The sequence below is a fragment of the Bos javanicus genome, chromosome 5 (assembly GCF_032452875.1).
Source record: "Bos javanicus breed banteng chromosome 5, ARS-OSU_banteng_1.0, whole genome shotgun sequence".
In the NCBI taxonomy this organism is placed as follows: Eukaryota; Metazoa; Chordata; class Mammalia; order Artiodactyla; family Bovidae; genus Bos; species Bos javanicus.
Genome location: NC_083872.1, coordinates 117,510,718 through 117,531,352, shown reverse-complemented (window position 1 = coordinate 117,531,352; position 20,635 = coordinate 117,510,718). Strand labels below are relative to the sequence as shown.

The following is a 20,635-nucleotide window of genomic DNA, read 5'->3' as shown; positions in this document are numbered from 1 at the left end:
GGAGTATCTGGAAGAAGGCCGGATGGGGAAGGTGGAGGCGAGGAAGGGGACCCATGCAGGCAGCACCCAGGACAGCCAGACGAGCGCAGAGTGAATGAGTGAGCCTTTGTTCGTCTCAGCAGCAAACATAAGACGCCTCCTCTCTTTGAGGTTTAGGCAAACAAAGTTAAAGCCAGGGACATAGAATTTCACACTTAACAGATGGCGAAGTATTTAAAAATCTGTCACTGCCAAAATCAATGAGCATGTGGGTTTATGAGCAGCACATAAATCAGAATGCACTGATTCACTGCTGGTGGGAGCACAGATTCATTCCATAATTCTGACAGCCATTCGCCAACGTGTAGGAGTTGCAGGTGGACATATCCTGCAAGCCAGGTGTGTACCCTGGAGCGACTCACCTGTGTTCAAAGGCAGGCCTGTTCATTACCACGTTGCTGCTGGGAAAATGATCAATCACACACAGTCATCCAAAGAATGCTCCGTGATAGTAAAAATGAAAAATTACTTATATCAACATAAATGGATCTCACAAGCAATGTTGAGTGAAGAAAAGTTGAAAATGCATGTGGTATGATACCATTTAATTGCCTTTTTTTCTTTTCCTGCAAGTAAAACCGTGCTAAAAGTGTAGTCGCCTGTAGGTGTTGGTGGGGACTTTGATCATTGAGGAATTTATAGAGGCTTCCTTGTTTTATGGGCTTCCCTTGTGGCTCAGCTGATAAAGAATCTGCCTGCAATGTGTGAGATCTGGGTTTGATCCTTGGGCAGGGAAGATCCCCTGGAGAAGGGAAAGGCTACCCACTCCAGTATTCTGGCCTAGCACCATACATGGGTCACAAACGGTCAGAAATGACTGAGCGACTTCTCACTTCACTAGGGCTTCCTAGGTGGCGCTAGTGGTAAAGATCCCACCTGCAATGCTGGAGACAGAAGAAACGTGGGTTTGATCCCTGGGTTGGGAAGATCCCCTGGAGGAGGAAGTGGCAACCCACTCCAGTGTTCTTCCCTGGAGAATCCTATGGACAGAGGAGCCTGGCGGCTACAGTCCATGGGGTCACAAAGAGTCAGACACGACTGAGCACACGGTGCAGCCCAGCTGACGTACAGCCGCCTCGTTTTATGCTTCGTTTCTTAAGGCAGGTGGACTGTGTTCGGTTGCTTGTTTTATTCTTTACGACTTTTTGCATGTGTAAGTTTCTCACAGAGCATAAAAATGCAACGACAGACATCTCACTCTGTCACGCACTGAGCCACCTCAGACACTTTCTTGGAGAAGGCAAGTGTAAAGAACACAACAGCTCTTTCCGCCATCTTTCCGTGCCACCAGAATGGTGCGCATGAATGTCCTGGCCGATGCTCTCAAGAGTATCAACAATGCCGAAAAGAGAGGCAAACGCCAGGTCCTTATTAGGCCGTGCTCCAAAGTCATCGTCAGGTTTCTAACAGTGATGATGAAGCATGGTTACATTGGCGAATTTGAAATCATTGATGATCACAGGGCTGGGAAAATTGTTGTGAACCTCACAGGCAGGCTAAATAAGTGTGGAGTGATCAGCCCTAGATTTGATGTGCAACTCAAAGATCTAGAAAAATGGCAGAATAACCTGCTCCCATCCCGTCAGTTTGGTTTCATTGTACTGACAACCTCAGCTGGCATCATGGACCATGAAGAAGCAAGACGAAAACATACAGGAGGGAAAATCCTTGGATTCTTTTTCTAGGGATGTAATACATACAAATAAAATGCCTCAGAGGAAAAAAAAAAAAAAGAACACAACAATGAAGGAACGGCACTCACTGAGGCCTGAGGAGTCGGGGCCACTGACAGAGCTGTGGCCGCTGTCTCAGGTTGAGTAGGTGCGACGGGACAAAATGCAAGGAGCCTGGTAGATTCCAGGCCGAGGGAGCATCGTTGCTGAAGCCAGAGGAAGCTGCGTAATGCACAACGGGTGGGGGTTGGGGCGTAGCTAAATGTGTGACGCAGGTTGGGTTCCCCAGCAAGCAGGTGGTGAGACGTATTTGCATGCAGGTGGCTTGTCGGGGAGAAGCTGAACTGGGAGGGGCTGCAGTGGTGCCGCGGGCCAACCCCAAAGGAAGGCCCCCGGAGATGTCTGAATTGAGAGGAGCAGGTGGAGCCTTGCTGAGAGGGGGCTGTCCCCAAATGCCTTCTGCCGAGGGCAGTTCCCAAGGAGGGTCTTAGCTCCCGGCCATCAGCACCCAACGCTGCCCCTGACCGAGGAGAGGGAGAGCCCGGGTCCTCGGGGAATCTGGGCGCTGTGATGCTCTTTGCACACAAAGCTCACCCTTTGCCCCGCTCAGATCTGCTAGCCTCACAGAAGTTCACCATTTAGGAAGAAGTCTCCAGGATTCCAGTTTGTCCCTTTTCTGGAAAAGCTTCCAAGAGGAAGGTTGACTCGATCCTCGAGCCACGGCAGCCACTCGTCCTGTCCCTCCAAGTTCCCTGCTGTAGACTTCACCCTCCCCCAGAAGCACCTCTGCTGATCTAGGTCAACCACCTGTTGGCATGACCAGCTCTCACCCTGCAGGCTTCATTCAGAGCCACTGGTGGCTGAGGGCGCCCTTTCAGGCCACGGCTACTCCATTTGCCCACCTGCCGTTAAAGGCAGAGAGACACCCCAGTGGTCCCTGTAGGTGCCAAACGCGTCCTCGCTGCCCCCGACACATGGGAGCATCCCTCCCTCCCCCAGTGGTCTGGGGGAGACCCCTTTCCTTGCCTGCTCGTTTCTGGCACAACATGCCCAGAGTGAGCAGGCAGCAGACGCAGCTGGAATTGCAGTGAGACTCTGCCTGTGTCTTTCTCTGGAAGCGTTCCCACTCTGGAATCCAGGCCATTTCACGGGTCAGAGCTCCCACGAAGAGCGGACACCACACTCCGAAGGCCGGCACCCAGGGCTTCGTTCTCCATCAGGACACAGCCCCTGGGTGGTGGGAACATGTTGTAGGACCAGGGGTCTGGTGGCCATGGGCTCACTTCCACCCTCTTCTTGGCTGTGAAGTGGGATCCCTGGGCCAGTGAAAGGCTGCTCAGGGTCTCCCATGGATGCGTCAAACACTCGGAGACCCACACGTGGGAGATGCGTGCAGATCACACACAAAGACCAGACTTGAAGATGCCCTGAGCAGACAAAACCAGCTTAGTCACACACGCAAAGCTTAATTTAGCTGATTTTCCCAGATGGGCAAGGCTAATGTGACCCCGGTCACTTGTTGCTTACTCATCTGAGAATTAAAAGCAAAACTTAAACTGTTCCCCAAAATTGAGATGAGGTAACCACAGGAGACATGAATTCAATCCCTGGGTCAGAAAGATCCCCTGGAGGAGGAAACGGCAACCCACTCCAGTATTCTTGCCTGGAAAACCCCATGGACAGAGGGGCCTGGCGGGCTACAGTCTGTGGGGTTGCAAAGAGTCACACACGACTGAGAAACTAAACAACAAACCACTAACCAATTCCCTTTCATTTAACAAAATTGTAACCAAGCACCGTGAAGGATAAACGGTCGCCGCCCCTGCGACGGGTGAGCCGCTTCGTGGGGCAGCTGTGCGCCTCCCGCCACGGGGTCACCGTGCACCTCTGCTGGCCCGCGTGGATCAGCTGCCTCCCCCAAACCAGTCCTGAGACCTGGAAATGCCACACCAGCCTGTTCAGTGAGTGTGACCCTAGGTAGCTGGCCAGGGCGAGGAGGAACCTCAACACCTCCCGTCCACCAGCCCACCTCTGGCAGGGGCCATCTGACGAAAACCGATCTGACAACCTAAATATGCTCCACTGTTTAACAGTATTTTTTAATTGGACAAAACGTATGCCATGTCTGACACGGTGTTAAAACGTGCTGACACGGTGCTACATCTTATAAATGAGGAAGTCAAAGACCCCAGGAGGAGACAGTCTGATTTTATAATTAAGTATGTTTTCAATATGTACAGCAAAGGACATATTCAAAGAGGGAATACAAATGCTAAGTGAACAAATGAAAACAGGGCTTTTCAGCAATTTTTTAAATAAAAAAATAAATACCACTAATCAACAGGCCACCAAAGATGGACGAGAACAATGTCGGTAGCCGTGTCAGGAAGAGCTGTTGGTGGAGTGTGCATAGGTGTCCCGCCGGTGAAGTACAGTTTGATAAGATGAAGGGAAAGCCCAGTGATGACGCACAGGCTGTGATGCTCTGGCTGCTCTCCTGGGGATTTATCCAAAGGGGATAGCTGGACAAACGAGTGAAGATTTATACAGGCTCTCTGTTAATTATCGAAAATGGTGAAAAGCTGGAAACGATCTAAATGCCCTGCTCCAAATGAAACGGGTCAAATGAATTATGAGACAACCAGTGTGACCCTGCAACCTTTAAAAATCTATCTTCATCTCTTTTTTTAACAAGGTTGACAATTTATTGTTAAGTGTAAGAGGCAGGTTACAACATCTATTGGGAGTTTAGTGTGTAGATCCAGAAGGAAAATTCTAGGTCACTGAGTCAGCTAAGGTGCTTCCAGATGAAGAAAACATAATTCAGCTGATGGAAATGCTAAAGAGGATTGAAAGGCTTTTGACACCATGCAATCCAGGCTGCAGATCCGTTTCTCTGCGGTGGTCTGGATCCTGTCCCCACTCTGTGGGCAGCCTTGGGTCTCAGGCTGACTTCCCTCATCGTCACAACTTGGCTGCCAGCAGCTGGCATGGCTCCAGGCACCCTTGTTCACAGCCAGGGAAGTGAGAGCTCTGCCCCGCCCAGTTGAGACTTGGGTGCCTGCTCTCCTGTAAGCAAGCGTATTGTAAAGGCGGGTGGCCTCACTCTGCTTAGGCCAGTCAGGGCCCATCCCTGGAGCAAGGCTTGTGGTCAGCCACCCCCAAACTCCGTGACCATTACAGAGCGGGGCATGGGTGGGGTGGGTGACCGCATGACATCCACTGCAGGAAGGCCCCCAAAATGCTACCAGGGTTGCCCTGAGTAGAGGGACGACAAAGAGTTGTTTGTTTGGAAATATTCTGTATTTTAAGAGACTCAGAAATATCTTTCAGAGAGGCTTGCCTTTCCGTGAATTTCTCACCCAACTTTATGCCAAGAAAACTCCCTCCTACATGGTTCTGCTGCTGCTGCTGCTGCTAAGTCGCTTCAGTCGTGTCCGACTCTGTGGGAGCCCATAGACAGCAGCCCACCAGGCTCCCCCATCCCTGGGATTCTCCAGGCAAGAACACTGGAGTGGGTTGCCATTTCCTTCTCCAATGCGTGAAAGTGAAAGTGAAGTCGCTCAGTCATGTCCAACTCTTCGAGACCCCATGGACTGCAGCCTACCAGGCTCCTCTGTCCATGGGATTTTCCAGGTAAGAGTACTGGAGTGGGGTGCCATCTCCTTCTCCACCTACCTGGTTCTAGCCATACCTTTTATGAGCTTCAGGGAAGTTTTATGGGGTCTCGTAGGAGTCTTTCCCTCGCCTTGCTGGGTGTCCGTGTGTTTTATGTAAGTGGGATTTGGATATTTTTGCCTCGGATGCAGTCCCCTCCACCCCATGAGATAATCTCTTGTTAGTTCTGAGAGTTTGTCTTTCTTTTTTTCCATTCATAAAAGAAGGTGAGAACATTTATTGATGTAAACAAAGTAAGAAGGCTAAGATCACGGGGGCCTTGGCTGTTAAAGAGCAGGAATTACCAGTGGACTTTAGGAAAGAGAGTGACATGAGCTGATATGTGACTTAGAAATGGCCCTCTGGCAGTGGAGAAGGCCCCCGGACACCGCCCAGCACCCCCTGCTCCTGGGGCCCCTTGTCCCCACACACAAGTGTCTCTCTGGCTTGCCCTGTCCTCTTAAGCCCCTGCTCCCTGACCATAGCCCTGCGGGGCAGCAGTGGGCATCTGACCGGACCTGGGTTGATGTATCCCTTCCCCAGGACGGCTCTGAGATGGGAGCAGATCACAGGCCTCTTTCTCATGGCAGAAGCTGTGAGAGCTCAGAAAGGTTGGGGGCCGTCTTCTCTGCTGTGCGGAGGGTGGGCCGGGAGGTCAAAAGACAGAAAAACAGCGACGACAGCTTTCAACACCCTGGGTCCGGAGGTCACAGAGCCCCTGCTCTCCCCCGGCGCTGCACGGGCGTCCGCCACGCCTGCAGCGGCGGCCCTAGGAACAGCGACCGCCCGGCTCAGAGGAGAGCGTGACGCTGTCCTGGACGGTCTCAGAGCCTGGGACGTGTCGGACTTAGTCCCGGGAGCCGCAGCCACAGTGACGCAGTGGGTGTGGGGGCGGAGAGAGCCAAACTTCCCTGTCCGTTTCTCTTGTAGCTGAAAAAAAAAAAAGCAGATTGAATCTTACTAATATTTAGCATAAAGGTCCGTGCATCACACATCGTGTGTGTGCTCAGTCATGTCCGACTCTTTGTAGCCTCCTGGACTGGAGCCCACCAGGCCCCTCTGTCCATAGGCTTTTCCAGGCAAGAATACAGGAGTGGGTTGCCATTTCCTCCTCCAGGGGATCTTCCTGATCCAGGGATTGAACCCACATGTCTTATGTTTCCTGCATTGGCAGATGGGCTCTTTACCAGTAGCGCCACCTGGGAAGCCCTGGCATGTGAACTAATAGAGGTCCATGCATAGGTGTTTATAAATCAGCATGCACGTACTGGGATTTCTGTTCTTTTTTTTTTATAAACTGATAGGGAAAATGAAGTAGGAAGACCCCTGCTATAAACTGCTCTTTATTTCTACATAATGTTTTCTAGCCAAAAACAGGTATCTGCAAAATGCCTCGTCTGCCTCCTGCCTGCTGTGTCCTCTCTGGCCAACGGCAGTGCTCCAGCTCACACCGGGTTCAGTTCAGTCGCTCAGTGATGTCCGATTCTTTGACACCCCATAGGCTGCAGCATGCCAGGCCTCCCTGTCCATCACCAATTCCCGGAGTTTACCCAAACTCATATCCATTGAGTCGGTGATGCCATCCAACCATCTCATACTCTGTCGTCCCCTTCTCCTCCCACCTTCAATCTTTCCCAGCATCAGGGTCTTTTCCAATGAGTCTGTTCTTCACATCAGGTGGCCAAAATATTGGAGTTGCAGCTTCAGCATCAGTCCTTCCAATGAACACCCAGGACTGATTTCCTTTAGGAAGGACTGGTTGGATCTCCTTGCAGTCCAAGGGACTCTCAGGAGTCTTCTCCAACACCACAGTTCAAAAGCATCGACTCTTTGGTGCTCAGCTTTCTTTCACACCCAGGGTTCCTCACTATCTCCCTGAAGAGTCTTGGTATGGACGCCGTTCCCTGAGCAGTGTCTGAGCCCAGCCTTGCTCTTGCAAGAACATTTGCTGCTTGACTTGATGGCTGTGGAGTTTTTCCTAGATGCTGTTTGCAAAGGCCAACGGCCTGTGCAGTGCTCCTCCTGAAGGAGCCCAGAGAAGGTGGAAGCTGGGGGAGGCCGGTGGGCTGATATGTTTGCCTCCAGGCTCTAAGGTTGGGATGAACTTTACATCCTGGAAACTTCGATCTGACCAGATACGTGGGGGCGGGGAGACAGAAGGACAGGAGACCTGCCAGGACAGACAGGAGACACTCCCGTGCGGGGAGCAGGACACCCCTGGGCGTGTCATTTGGTCCCTTCCATCCAGACGCCGGGAACAAAATTAAAATCCCAGGATCAGGTCTTTAACCGCCCAGTTCTGCAATTAGAGCAACAAGTCCCGAGGCCCAGGGATGTGTTGTGGGGTCTGCACCGGCCGTTCCTCGTCATCTGCCCGCTTTCTGGACGACCAGAGGACAGGGGCTGCCCAGCCAGCTCCCACCGGGACATCGCAGGGGGCGGGGACCAGCCCTTCTGGGGCAGGGGACTCCGCAGTGATGGATCTGAAGGCAGCCCCAGGGCACGGCTGCTGTGAAGTGACCCGAGGGCACCCTCCAAGGGCCTTCTGCCCACTTCAGCCCCTCCTTCACCGCATGGCCCAAGGCAGACTGGACCTTGGCTGGAGGAGAGGAGCCCCGGGGCCAGCCCAGGCAGCCTCGGTGCAGGAATCCTGGGGCACCTCCTCGAGCGGAGCGGGCTGGGGCCTTCCCCTCTCTCCTTATTTCCACGCCCCTCCCCGCCCCACCAGGGCCCCCAGCCCACACACGCTTCCCCCACCCCAGAAGCACGGAGCCTCGGCTGGAGGCCCAGCTCCTCCCTGCAGCACCTTCCAGCCATCTCTAGATGGCGCAGAGTGAAGCCAAGATTCGGGCCACCGGGCAGGCGGGGCATGAGGCAGGCGGAATCAACAAGCCCCGGAGGCTGCTTGGGGTGCGGCCTGGTGGGCAGGAACGCACCCTGTGTTTGAAGTGGGACGCTGCCCTGGCCAAAGCCCTCCAGGCACCCCCAAGTCCAGCGGCCTGCTCTGCGCCCCTGAGCCCAAGACTGCACACACTCCTGCCCTGGCCTTGAACATCAGGCCGTGTGCAGGGGGCGGGTGGCCAACAGGGCAGGAGCCCAGGCCTGCGAAGGCAGACAGAGAGGGGACTCTGGCCAGAGTCCACGAGGCCAGGCGCCCTCTCAACTGGTGGGCCTGGCAGCTCCCAGAGACCCCAGGTGCTGCCTGCAGAGGCTCCTCTGTGCCCCCTGGGCTCGAATTTGTGAGTCCGTGAGGCGGGTGTCTCTGCACACCAGCTCCCATTCCTCCCGCATCACTCTGGCTGAGGGATCTTGAAGGCTTTCTGGTAGGACCCCCGTTCCGGGTGGGCTGCGTAAGGCTTGGAACCCTGTCATCTCTTTCTGGACCTGGCTGAGGGATCTTGAAGGCTTTCTGGTAGGACCCCCGTTCCGGGTGGGCTGCGTAAGGCTTGGAAGCCTGTCATCTCTTTCTGGACCCTCACCCCAGCTCGGCTGGTGGATCTTGGCCGTGGCAGGATCTGCTCGAAGGCAGAGCTCTTGCTCCCTGGTCAGGCCGCAGAGTTTATCATTATCAGCTGAGTCTAGGAGAAGCTTCTCCACTGGGGCAGGACGTGCTGGTGGGACAGGGGGATGCCTGAGCAAGTCCCAGCCCTCTCTGGCCTCACCTTCCCCATCTGTAAAATGGGGTCATAATCACCACCCTGCACGTCTCCCTGGGTTCTTCTCAAGATCAAAGGAAGAGGGAAGGAGCCGGAGGGAAGAGGGGGAAGGCGCGGGGGGGGGGGGGGTGAATTGGGGGTGGAGTGAAGGAGGGCTGGGAGCAGCGGGAGGAGGCGTCCTGCTGGGTCCTGGTTCCCAGCCTCCCAGCCTCACAGCTCTGGGCTTTCAGCCAAGGCCAGCACCGTGGAGCCTGGCGGGGTGCAGCCCTCCCCCGCCCGGCCCACTCCCCTGCTTCCTCATTTCCTTGGTCAACGCTGTCAGCCACTGACCCCAGACGCTCCTCCATGGCTGCCCGCCTCAGCCACACCCAGAGTCCCCCAGCTAGGCGTCCAGCCCGTGGCCTGTGGGAGCCCCGACGGGTCTGAGTCACCGCACCCACAGAACGGAGGAGGAATCCAAGCGTTCAGAAGCTGCGAGAGAGGCGCGCTTCCCCCAACTGAGGAATCCGAGCTTCCTCACGTTAACCACCCATGGAGGCGGCGCCTGCCTCCCCAGCCCTGGCCCTGGGCCCTGGAAGGGACCGAGGGACCCAGCTCCCAGCAGGTGCCCAGAGCTCCCCTCGCCGCTCTCCCCTCATCTCCTGGGCGCTCCCGAGTCTCCGTGTGCGGCCAAGCCTGTACCACCTGGCCAAGCCCCTGTCCCTCCCTGGGCCTCCCCTTCCCCATCTGTAAAATGGGCCGGACGCCCGCACAGGTTCCTGAACAGATCAAAGGAAGCAACACCTGAGAAACTGCCTTAATGAGACACAAGCATCCCCCAACATCAGGGATTCTCATCAATTTGGGGACCTGGGGGAGGTGGGCTCTAGCACTTAGGAGGTGCTCTATGAACACCAGAGAAGTCAGCTTACACAACCCTGAGGCCCTCGCTTCTCAACTGCAACCAGACTGACTGTCCCTGAGCAGGCCAGGCTCTCCCGGAATTACTGCCCCGCCTGCTGGGTGGGGCTTGGTGGGGGGTGGGGCGGCAGTTGTGATGGGGGCGGAACTCAGCTAGCCCAGACTTGCAGGCCACGCCCCCCCCGTGGGAGAGGGGCCCCCTGGAAAGGGCCCTCCTTTACACGTCTTCCTGTGGATCCGAATTCGCGCTGTGACGCGTGGTAGTACCCGCTTCAGCCTGTTTCCTTGTTGGAAGAGGAAGAGGGTAGTGAAGGGGTGGATTTTCTGCAGAAGTGCGAGCCGGAGACAAAGCCAGCTCTGTGCACCTGGACTCCACGCTTCCCCGTGCACCCCGCCCAGGGAGGGCACGGAGCACAGAGGGCAGAGATGATGGCAGATGATGGGCCCGGCGCCCGGGGCCAGGAACGCTCCTGGGAGCCATGCACTGTCAGAGCCGGGGGTGGGGGCGCCTCAGAGTCCTCACTCTGCGCCCCCACTTTGTGGATGGGCGACTGGGGGCCCAGAAACCAGCGCCACGCCTCAGTCTGAGCTGGACTCCGCCCCAGCATCTCTGACGGCCCCACTCGAGCTCTCTCTGCTGCCCCTCCCCCACTCAGGAGGAGCAGCGGGGGAGGATGGACAGGGACGGGGTGGGGGGCTGGAGCAACATGGCAATGGCCCTGGGTCCCCTGGCTGGCCAGCAGAGCAGCTTGGAGCACAGCAGGTCCTCAGCCGCTAGCCAGGGGTGTCTGCCCACACCAACTGCCATGGGTCCCCACGAGGTTGGAGTTCCGACAGTCGGAAAGGCAGGAACTGGCTCCCGGCAGCAGTGACCCAGTGCCAGCTGTGTGCAAGGCCCCGTCCAGGCATCTGCTTCTCAGCCAGCCTCTAGGGCAGGGCGGCGAGCAGGGGCCCCCAGGGCCCAGGTGCAGAGCGTGTGCAGAGCCCGGATCCCAGACTCTGGACAGGACAGGGCGAGGCAGGACTCACCTCATCCCCCCAGCGGACTCACCCGGAGAGTGCGGAACGAACGTCAAAATCCCCCCACTCCGCCGCCGGCTGATGGAAGCAGGGTCTTTGGGGGCCCACCTCCCCTGCCCCGAAAGGCTCTCCCCCACCCCAGCCCGTGGACAGGCAACAGGTGAAGCCTGAGCGTTCCCAGGGACGGGCGTCCTTGCGGCCCCGCCCTCCAGGGAGGAAGACTGCTTGTGGAATTTTCCATGACCCTGCAGTGTCTGTCCTCGGGGAGGCGGCCGTGGATTTGCTGGCCCCGGTGCACGAGCAGCTGCTAATTGGCGCTGCGGTTCTATTTCTGCTCCAGCCCTAATGAGGTGACCCGACCGGGCTGCCTGCGGGGATCCCAGCTGGCGAGCTCGGTGGCCTGGGGCCTGGCTGCACGTCCCTGGACTGGGGCTGCCCAGGTGGCCGCCCGCCCAGAAAGGAGAGATTCGCCCGGACGTGGGGCTTCAAGGGCCAAAACCAGGGCGTCGCAGGCCAGCTGGGGGGCGGGGGGTGGGTCCCCAGGAACAGAGGATTCTGGGGGCCTGCTCCATGGGGCGAGTTCCTGGCTGACCTGGGGGTGGACTGCTCAGAGTGGAGACAGGCAGGGGGCCCCTGGAAGCCATGAAGCCCACTCCTCTCAGCCTCACAGCTCACAACCAGGGCCAGCCGCTCACAGCAGAGCCAGGGCAGGCACTCCCCTCCCACCCCCGACCTCCAGCTTGCTGCGGAGCCAGGCTGGGGCCTCCCGAGTGTGTGACGGCCCAGGGCACAGGCATCAGCAGTGACAACGTTCAGAAGAGGTTCCTGAAGGTGTCTCCCAGGGCCACCTTGGGCTCCTCATCGCCTGCCCTGAAGCCGGGCTCACAAACCCAGGGCCTCACCAACCCGCCTCGAAGTGACATCTGCTGGGTGCCCGTGCTGGGCCTGACACTCCGCACCTCCTCTTACTATCTTACCAACCTGGAGTCCTTACGATGCTCCACCTGCTCTGGTTATGCAGAGGAGGAAACCAAAGCCCCGAGAGGAGTGCTTTGTCTAAGGCAGCGCTCTCTACGGAGGTGACATTCAGCAATGTCTGGACATCCTTGATTGTCACACCCAGGGGGCTCCTGGGCTTGGGCGGGCAGACGCCAGAGATGCTGAACGTGCTACAGTGCACAGGGCGGCCCCACGGCGGAGAATGTCCCTCAGTGACCCGCTCAGCGTCAGTGCCAAGGTGCAGAAACCCACCCAGGCTTCCTAGCTCCTCCGGGGCAGAGTGGCGGATCTGAGCTCCCAGCCACTTCACTCTCATCACCCTGGAGACACGTGTGTGCAAATGTCAGAGCGAGCAGGTGGCGCTGGGGCTCCATGAGGCCAGTCCACCCTTTGCGGAGTCCCCTCCTCTCCCACCTCTGGTCAGGCCATCTCAGTTTCCTTCAGGGGCTCCTCTCCAAAGCCCCCCTCAAATGTGCTCGGTGACCACACAAGTCCTCACCCAGCAGGGAGCCTTCTGAGAGGGGAAGAGGCGCCTGCTGCAATGCGGGCTGCAGTCGGGGTACCCTAGGATTGTCCCCAATCCTACTCCTGGCCCCCACTCTTGCTCAGGCAGGACCCACTCCCATCTGTTCACGAGGAGTCTGGATGTGACCTCCAGCCCGGACCCATGCACACCGCCGCCTGCCAAAGCCCCACAGGGGTCGCCGTGTCCAGACTGCTCCTCCTGTGTCTCCCCACCCACGGGACAGGCGCCCGGCCACCCAGACACAGGGTGCAGTCAGCCCAGATCCTCCGCTCTCTGTCTCCGCCCCTGCATCCCAGCAATCACCGTGTCTGTCCTTTCTGTCTTTTGACAACCTTGACCTGAATCCACCTGTCTCCACCTCTGCTGCCGCCCTGGGGACACCCTACTCGCCTGTATGGACAGCTGTAGGAGGAATCAGCTCTAATTTTGTCAAGCATGCACAGCGTAACATTCACCATTTTAACCACTTAAAAGTATACGATTCGGGGACTTCCCTGGCAGTCCAGTGGTTCACACTCCTAAAGGAGGGGGAAAGGTTCAACCCCGGGTCAGAGAACTAAGATGCCATGTGCCACACAACATGGCCAAAAAAAAAACTAGTGTACAATTCAGCGACATTTAGGACATTCACAGCGTTGGGCAACTCTCACCTCTATCTAGTCCCAGAGCATTTTCCCCAAAAGAAAGCTGAACCCAGCAGTGATGACTCCCCATCCTCCCTTCCTCAGCCCCCGTTAACCACTGATCCATTTCCGTTTCTCTGGATTTGCCTTCCGGACATTTCATGTCAGTGGGTCACCCAACATGCTGTCCTTGGTGTCTGGCTTTTTTCACTTAGCATGTTTTCAAAGGGCATCCGTGTTGTATCCGTGTCTCATTCTTTTTATGGCTGAGTGGTGTTCCATTTAATGGATATGCCACTTCTGTGTATCCATTTACCTACTGATGTACCTTTGGGTTATTTCCACCTTTTGGCTGCTGTGATTGAGTGTGCAATATCTGTCTGAGTCCCTATCTATTCATCTGGCTGGCCCCGGCCCTCAGTTGCAGCACAGAGTCTTTAGTTGTACACGCAGGCTCGTAGTCACGGCATGTGGGACCTACTTCCTTCTCATTGTCATTGTTCAAGTGCTGAGTCACGTCCAGCTCTTTGCGACCCCATGGACTGCGGCACGCCAGGATCCTCTCTCCTCCAGCATCTCCCGGAGGTTGCTCAAATTCATGTCCATTGAGTCAGTGATACTATTCAACCATCTCATCCTCTGTTGTCCCCTTCTCCTCCTGCCCTCAATCTTTCCCAGCATCAGGCAGGATCTTTGCCAATGAGTCAGCTCTTCCCATCACGTGTCCAAAGTACTGGAGCTTCAGCTTCAGCATCAGTCCTTCCAGTGATTATTCAGGATTGATTTACTTCAGTTCAGTTCAGTTCAGTCGCTCAGTCATGGCTGACTGCCGGGGTCCAGCCCCGGTGGATCCAGGGAATTCGAAGCGGGGACGGCGTCGGCGAGGATCAGGAAACAACTGCTTAATCAAACGTTAATTAAGGATATAAAGAGTGGTGAAATAAGGATAGCTCAGCGAAGAAATTCAGTGAAGAAAAGAGGCTGAAATAAGGATAGCTAAGTGAGGAAATTCAGTGGAGCAAAGAGGCTGAATAATTCAGCCAGAAGGTGAGAGAAAGAACGACATGGGGAGACCAAGTTTCGGTTAACAAGGCCCGCACTTTATTTTCCAAAGTAGTTTTTATACCTTAAGTTATGCATAGAGGATAATGGGGGAAGGGGTAGAGTCATGCAGCAAGCCAGGCTTTCTTCCTGCAAACTTATCATATGCAAAAGTTTAGGTGATTTGCATCATCTTCTGGCCTGGAGGCCTGTTAACATTTTAAGACCCTTTCTTCAGAAAACTAATTTTTCTCTAAAGGTGATTAGTCAGGTGCCACCCTCCAAAAGCATTAAAGTTGCATTCCTATAGGGCAAAGGTGTGGTGGGCTACAACAAGAAAAAGAATTAACTCAAGGGTTAAACATTAAAGCTACTACTTACACCAATTCTATTAATCAATACACTGCCAGGGACACAGCAGGTAAGGGATATGGAGACTTAGCAGCAAACATTGGCCCAAAAAGTGAAAAACCCTTCACCAATACAATTTCTAATCAATCTTTTAACTACTCAAAGGAATCTGTGTTTAGACAGTTTAGAACATCTCCTGCCTCTCACAGTTGGGAGGCTCTGAGCAATCACATGTGGCCGGAAAAACCTATTCAGGCAGGCTAGACGACTTCCAAAGGAGTTTGTAGGTTGAAACACTATCACACCCAGGAATTTTATTAACTGGGGCTGTAAGTTAACTCTTTTTTCAGAGAGAGGTAGTGGGGGACAGCCCCCCGTAAAGTCAGAGGTGTAGGTGAGAGCACAAAGCAGAAAGTAGGCAGACTCTGGTTTTGGGGGTAGATGCTCGAGAATTTCCAGGGGGACTCCTGAGGCTCGATCCCGCCTTTGCGTATGCCGAGCCTCCTTCCTCATGACCTTTGCCAGGGGCGGAGCTCCTGCTCCCGGCAGCTGACTCTTTGTGACCCCATGAATCGCAGCACGCCAGGCCTCCCTGTCCATCACCAACTCCCGGAGTTCACTCAGACTCATGTCCATTGAGTCAGTGATGCCATCCAGCCATCTCATCCTCTGTTGTCCCCTTCCCCTCCTGCCCCCAATCCCTCCCAGCATCAGAGTCTTTTCCAATGAGTCAGTTCTTCGCATCTGGTGGCCAAAGTATTGGAGTTTCAGCTTCAGCATCAGTCCTAACAATGAATATGCAGGACTGATCTCCTTTAGGATGGACTGGTTGGATCTCCTTGCAGTCCAAGGGACTCTCAAGAGTCTCCTCCAACACCACAGTTCAAAAGCATCAATTCTCCGGTGCTCAGCTTTCTGTATGATCCAATTCTCACATCCATACATGACTACTGGAAAAACCATAGCTTTGAAGTCATCACACTGATTAGCAAATTGTGGTGGTCAAGATAGGATTTATATCCCCACCACAAGGAAGAAAACTAAGGCTCTAGCAACGCAGAGCACACTTTAGTATAGTTAATCAGAGTGGAGTTGGGTTTGGTCTTGAGCCTGGAGCCAGGGTTCGGGACAGGATTAGGGAAGAAGGTAATATCATAGAAAATTTTATGTGACAACTTGCCTGAGTCACATGCTATCCAGACAACTGCTCAAACGTTATTCAGGGTACTTCTGTGAGGATGACTTTGGATGAGATTAACAACTAAATCACTGGACTAAGTGAAGCAAATTGCCCTCCCTCATGTAGGTGGGCCTCACCCCATCAGCTGAAGATCTGAATAGAATGAAAAGGCAGACCCTCCTCCAAGTAAAAGAAAATCCTTCCTGCCTGCAGTCATAGAACTAGGGCGTCAGCTCTTTGCCTATCTTCAGACTCTTCAATGAAGTAGCAGCTTTTCATCAGGTATCAAGCGTGTGGGCCTTCAGACCAGAACTATACCGTCAGTTTCCTGGGTTTCAGGCATTCAGGCTGGAACCTCACCACCAGTTCTCCTGAGTGCCAGCTCACTACTCACACTGCAGACCTTGGGACCTGCCAAGGGAATAGAATCTAAAAATTCAGTTCAGTTCAGTCACTCAGTCGTGTCCGACTCTTTGCGACCCCATGAATCGCAGCACGCCAGGCCTCCCTGTCCATCACCAACTCCCGGAGTTCACTCAGACTCATGTCCATCGAGTCGGTGATGCCATCCAGCCATCTCATCCTCTGTCGTCCCCTTCCCCTCCTGCCCCCAATCCCTCCCAGCATCAGAGTCTTTTCCAATGAGTCAACTCTTCGCATGAGGTAGCCAAAGTACTGGAGTTTCAGCTTTAGCATCATTTCCTCCAAAGAAATCCCAGGGCTGATCTCCTTCAGAATGGACTAGTTGGATCTCCCTGCATTCCAAGGGACTCTCAAGAGTCTCCTCCAATACCACAGTTCAAAAGCATCAATTCTTCGGTGTTCAGCTTTCTTCACAGTCCAACTCTCACAGCCATACATGACCACAGGAAAAACCATAGCCTTGACTAGACGGACCTTTGTTGGCAAAGTAATGTCTCTGCTTTTCAATATGCTATCTAGGTTGGTCATAACTTTCCTTCCAAGGAGTAAGTGTCACTTAGGATTGACTGGTTTGACTAGTTCCCTGACCAGGAATTAAACCCAGGCCCTCTGCATTGGGAGCATGGAGTTTTAACTGCTGGACCACCAGGAAAGCCCCTAGTTCCTGCTTTCAAATAATTGCTGAATCATATGGAAATCATGTGTTCCTCTATGTTTAACTTGTTGAGGAACAGCCAACCTGTTTTCAAGAGTGGCTACCCCATTTCACATCCCCAGCAACAGTGTATGGGGTTTCAGTTTCCCCATACCCCAACCAACACTTGGTATTTTCCATTTTTTAATTATAGCTTCCTAGGAGAAGTAAAGGTATGTATGAAAGAGAAAACCACTCAGTCATGTCTGACTCTTTGCAACCCCATGGACTATACAGTCAATGAAACTCTCCAGGCCAGAATCCTGGAGTAGGTAGCCTTTCCCTGGAGAAGGCAATGGCACCCCACTCCAGTACTCTTGCCTGGAAAATCCCATGGGTGGAGGAGCCTGGTGGGCTGCAGTCCATGGGGTTGCTAAGAGTTGGACATGACTGAGCGACTTCACTTTCACTTTTCACTTTCATGCATTGGAGAAGGAAATGGCAACCCACTCCAGTGTTCTTGCCTGGAGAATCCCAGGGATGGGGGAGCCTGGTGGGCTGCCGTCTACGGGGTCGCACAGAGTCAGACACGACTGAAGTGACCTAGCAGCAGCAGCAGCCTTTCCCTTCTCCAGGGGATCTTCCCAACCCAGAGATCAAACCCAGGTCTCCCCCATTGCAGGTGGATTCTTTACCAGCTAAGCCACAAAGGATCATGGTATTTCACTGTGGGTTTGATTTACTTTTCCCTGAGGACTGATGATACTGACCGTCTTTCCAGCATTTCACTGGCCATTTGTAAATCTTCTTTGGGGAAATGTCAGCATATATTTGAGATCATCTAGCCCATGACTCTTCATGTGGTGGCTGTTTCAGATCTCGATCCTGCCAGGATGACTCTGGTCTTGTGAAAGCCTTTCTATAGAGCCCAGCGTCAGACTCTGGAGCTGAGAGTCTGACTCACCGCACTTCCCACGTATGTTCTGCTGCCCTGTCCCCTGCCGTTGACAATGGCAGACATCACCAATCAATCACGGCACTCTCCCCTGCCATGGATGATGACAGATGTCACCAATCAATCACGGCACTGGAAAGCCCAGGGATTTATTGCCCAAGCAATTGGGCAATTGGACTGCATTCCTGCCTGGGAGGAGTTCATCCAAGAGGATAAGAAAAAGGCATGAGTGGACCCACATTTTCAGGTGCCAAGGCAGGAGTCTACACTGGGGACAACAGCCCCCAAGGAGGGGGGTCTGTCTTGAACCCAAGGGGGCACAGAGGCCGTGACGGGATTTAGGGGCTGGTTGATAACATCCTTTCCGTATTCTGAACCACGTGAGAGACAAGACCCGGAAGTCAAACAGATGAAACTGTCAGCTTTATTACTGATGGAGCCAGCCTGACCCCCAAGGAGATATTCCTTTATACCCACAGGAATGTGTTGACTGTAACAACGTTCACAGCCCTAAAATTGAGTTATGTTTTATTTGGTGGGACTCTTTAGAACTTTAAGTTCAGGAGGCAGCATCTCAAGTGACCCTGAGAGAGATGAGAGGAGGACCCAGGTTAAATAAAAGTTTTACAACAGAGGGCAGGTAGCCTGAACATCAAAAGATGATTGTTAATTAAAGAAAGCCAGGTATCCCAAGTCAAGAACTTAGCGCTTTTCTGTGTATGGGAAGATGCAAGAGCTTGGGATCCCTGAAATCATTCCTCATCTCTCTGGGGCCAGTATCCCGGGTTTTCCCTGACTTTCCTCAGGGCTCACCTTTGGGAGTGGCTGCAGTCTGGCAGATGCTGGATGGCAGGTATCCTTTCCTTCCTGAGTTTGCTCAGGGCTACCAGCTCATGTTGAAGCAGTGCAGTCGCTGGTGGCTGGGACGTCCTTTTTACTGATATGGCAAGAAACAGTCCACTTCTCAGGTGGCTATAATCAAAAAAGCCGGCGGCAGCAAGTGTTGACAAGGACGTGCAGAGGCCGGAAGCCTTGTGCCCTGCTGGTGAGGATAAAATGGTGCAGCTGTGGTGGAAAAGTCTGGTGGACTCCTCAACAGTCAGGCAGAGTTACCGTGTGACCCAGTAATTCCACGCCTAGGCGTGTGCCCAGGAGAAGTGACAGCATATTCACGTAAAAACTTGTCCATGAATGCTCACGGCACCACAACTCATTGCCAGTGAAAGAGTGGAAACATCCCAAATGTCCATCAGCTGATGAATAAACAAAATGTGGGCTATTCATACCGCGGAATATTATTTGCTTATAAAATAGAATGGCGTACTGACACGGACTACCGCATGATGAATCTTGAAAACATTATGAAAGGTGAGAGAAGCCAGTCACAAAAGGCCACATATATTCTGTGATTTCATTTATATGCAGTATCCAGAATAGGCAAATTCATAGAGACAGAGAGCAGACTAGTGTTTGCCTAAGGGTGTGGGCAGGAAAGGGAAGGAAATGACCCTGCGGGGTAGGAGGTGTGGACAGACAACGTCTCCTGCATTTCAGTAAAGAAAGAATGCCGTGGCCATCAGCCCAACAGCCACTGGAGCTGCTGCCCTCGCCCATAGAGCACCCTGAGGGGATTCAGGATGAGAAAGACTGTCCTGGCCAGACCTGGCCACATAGTTAAGATGCGTATCTGAGGACTGATTTCCATGAGCCCAGACTCTCTCATCTTCTCATACATAGAAAAGAGCTAAATTCCTTAAGATGTCTGATTTGGGGCTTCCCTGGTGGACTCGGTGATAAAGAATCTGCCTGCCGATGCAGGAGAATGCAGGAGATGAGGGTTCAATCTCTGGGTCAGGAAGATCCCCTGGAGGAGGAAATGACAACCCACTCCAGTGTTCTCGCCTGGGAAACATCATGGACAGAGGAGCCTGGTGGGCTATAGTCTGTGGGGTCGCAAAAAGTTGGCTTAACAACTGAGCGCACACACACACACACACACTGGGGACTTAAGGCTAGAAGGCAGCCTCTCAGCTCTGAGGGACTGTTCCAAAGAAGTTAGGAAGGAGCCAGGATATACAGAAGTTTTGGCACAAAACAAACCAAAAAACCAAGTAGTCAAACATCACAAGATTAACGCTGATTAAAGAAGACCAGACATCTTAAATTCATGAATTGAGCACTTTACTATGATTGGAAAGATGTAAGAGTCTGGGCTCATGGAAGTCACACCATTGATCTGCATCTTATCGACCTTTTCTCCATCCTGAATCCTCTCTGGATGCTCGGTGTTGGGGGCAGGGCTGCAGTGGCCGGTGGCTAGATGGTCACAGCAATCCTTCGCTCACATACAGGGCAGGCAGCATGTTACCTCCATGCTCTGCTTAACCCGGACTCTCCCTCCCTACCCATCCCCTCCTCCCACCTGGGGCCCTGGCTCCCACGTGGCGTCTGCCCACACCTGTGAGCCTGGCACCCTGGACTTTGAGCCAGGGCCTCCGGCATGACCACCAAGGCTCCCTTGGGCTCTGGCTCTTGTCCAGGCTGAATCCGTTGCGTGTAGTGCTTTCCTGAATGTTATTTTGTCCTTGCCTCTCTAGAAACCCTTCCTGTGTGCTTTTCTCTCTGCTGCTGGGGGCATATATACCTACTGACTGCTGCTGCGTACTCCTCAATCTCTATTGTTGAATAATGGCTTTTAAAATCTAGCTTCACTTCTGTGGTTTTCAGTGAGACGTCACAAATGGGCTGCTCTCTGAAAGCCTCTGGCCTGCATCCAGGCTTTGTTGTCCTGCCAAAGGTTTTATATTTTGGATTGGAGTTAGTAGTCAATATTTAAAAACCATAAGGTTACACACACACACACACAATGTGCATTTCTGGCTTCTCTTGAAAACACCAGCAATCTGACAGCAAGAGCCCACGTTTCACAGGAGCTGAAGGGCTCTGCCATCTTTCAAC

The 20,635-nt window shown here is 53.7% G+C and overlaps 1 protein-coding gene and 1 long non-coding RNA gene across 2 annotated transcripts; one reads left to right on the top strand and one right to left on the bottom strand.

Annotated features, from left to right (window-relative positions):
* Positions 1 to 1,306: 1,306 nt before the first annotated feature.
* LOC133248547 (small ribosomal subunit protein uS8) lies at positions 1,307 to 1,751 on the top strand. The gene has a single exon (XM_061418889.1). It carries the CDS (start codon positions 1,332 to 1,334, stop codon positions 1,722 to 1,724), a length of 393 nt encoding a protein of 130 aa, XP_061274873.1. The 5' UTR covers positions 1,307 to 1,331; the 3' UTR covers positions 1,725 to 1,751.
* Positions 1,752 to 3,904: 2,153 nt separating this feature from the next.
* LOC133248548 (uncharacterized) lies at positions 3,905 to 11,536 on the bottom strand. The gene is made up of 2 exons (XR_009736751.1): positions 10,977 to 11,536; positions 3,905 to 6,299 (listed from the first exon to the last, which is right to left on the bottom strand). It is a non-coding gene; the product is annotated as an uncharacterized LOC133248548 (long non-coding RNA).
* Between the last annotated feature and the right edge of the window lie 9,099 nt (positions 11,537 to 20,635).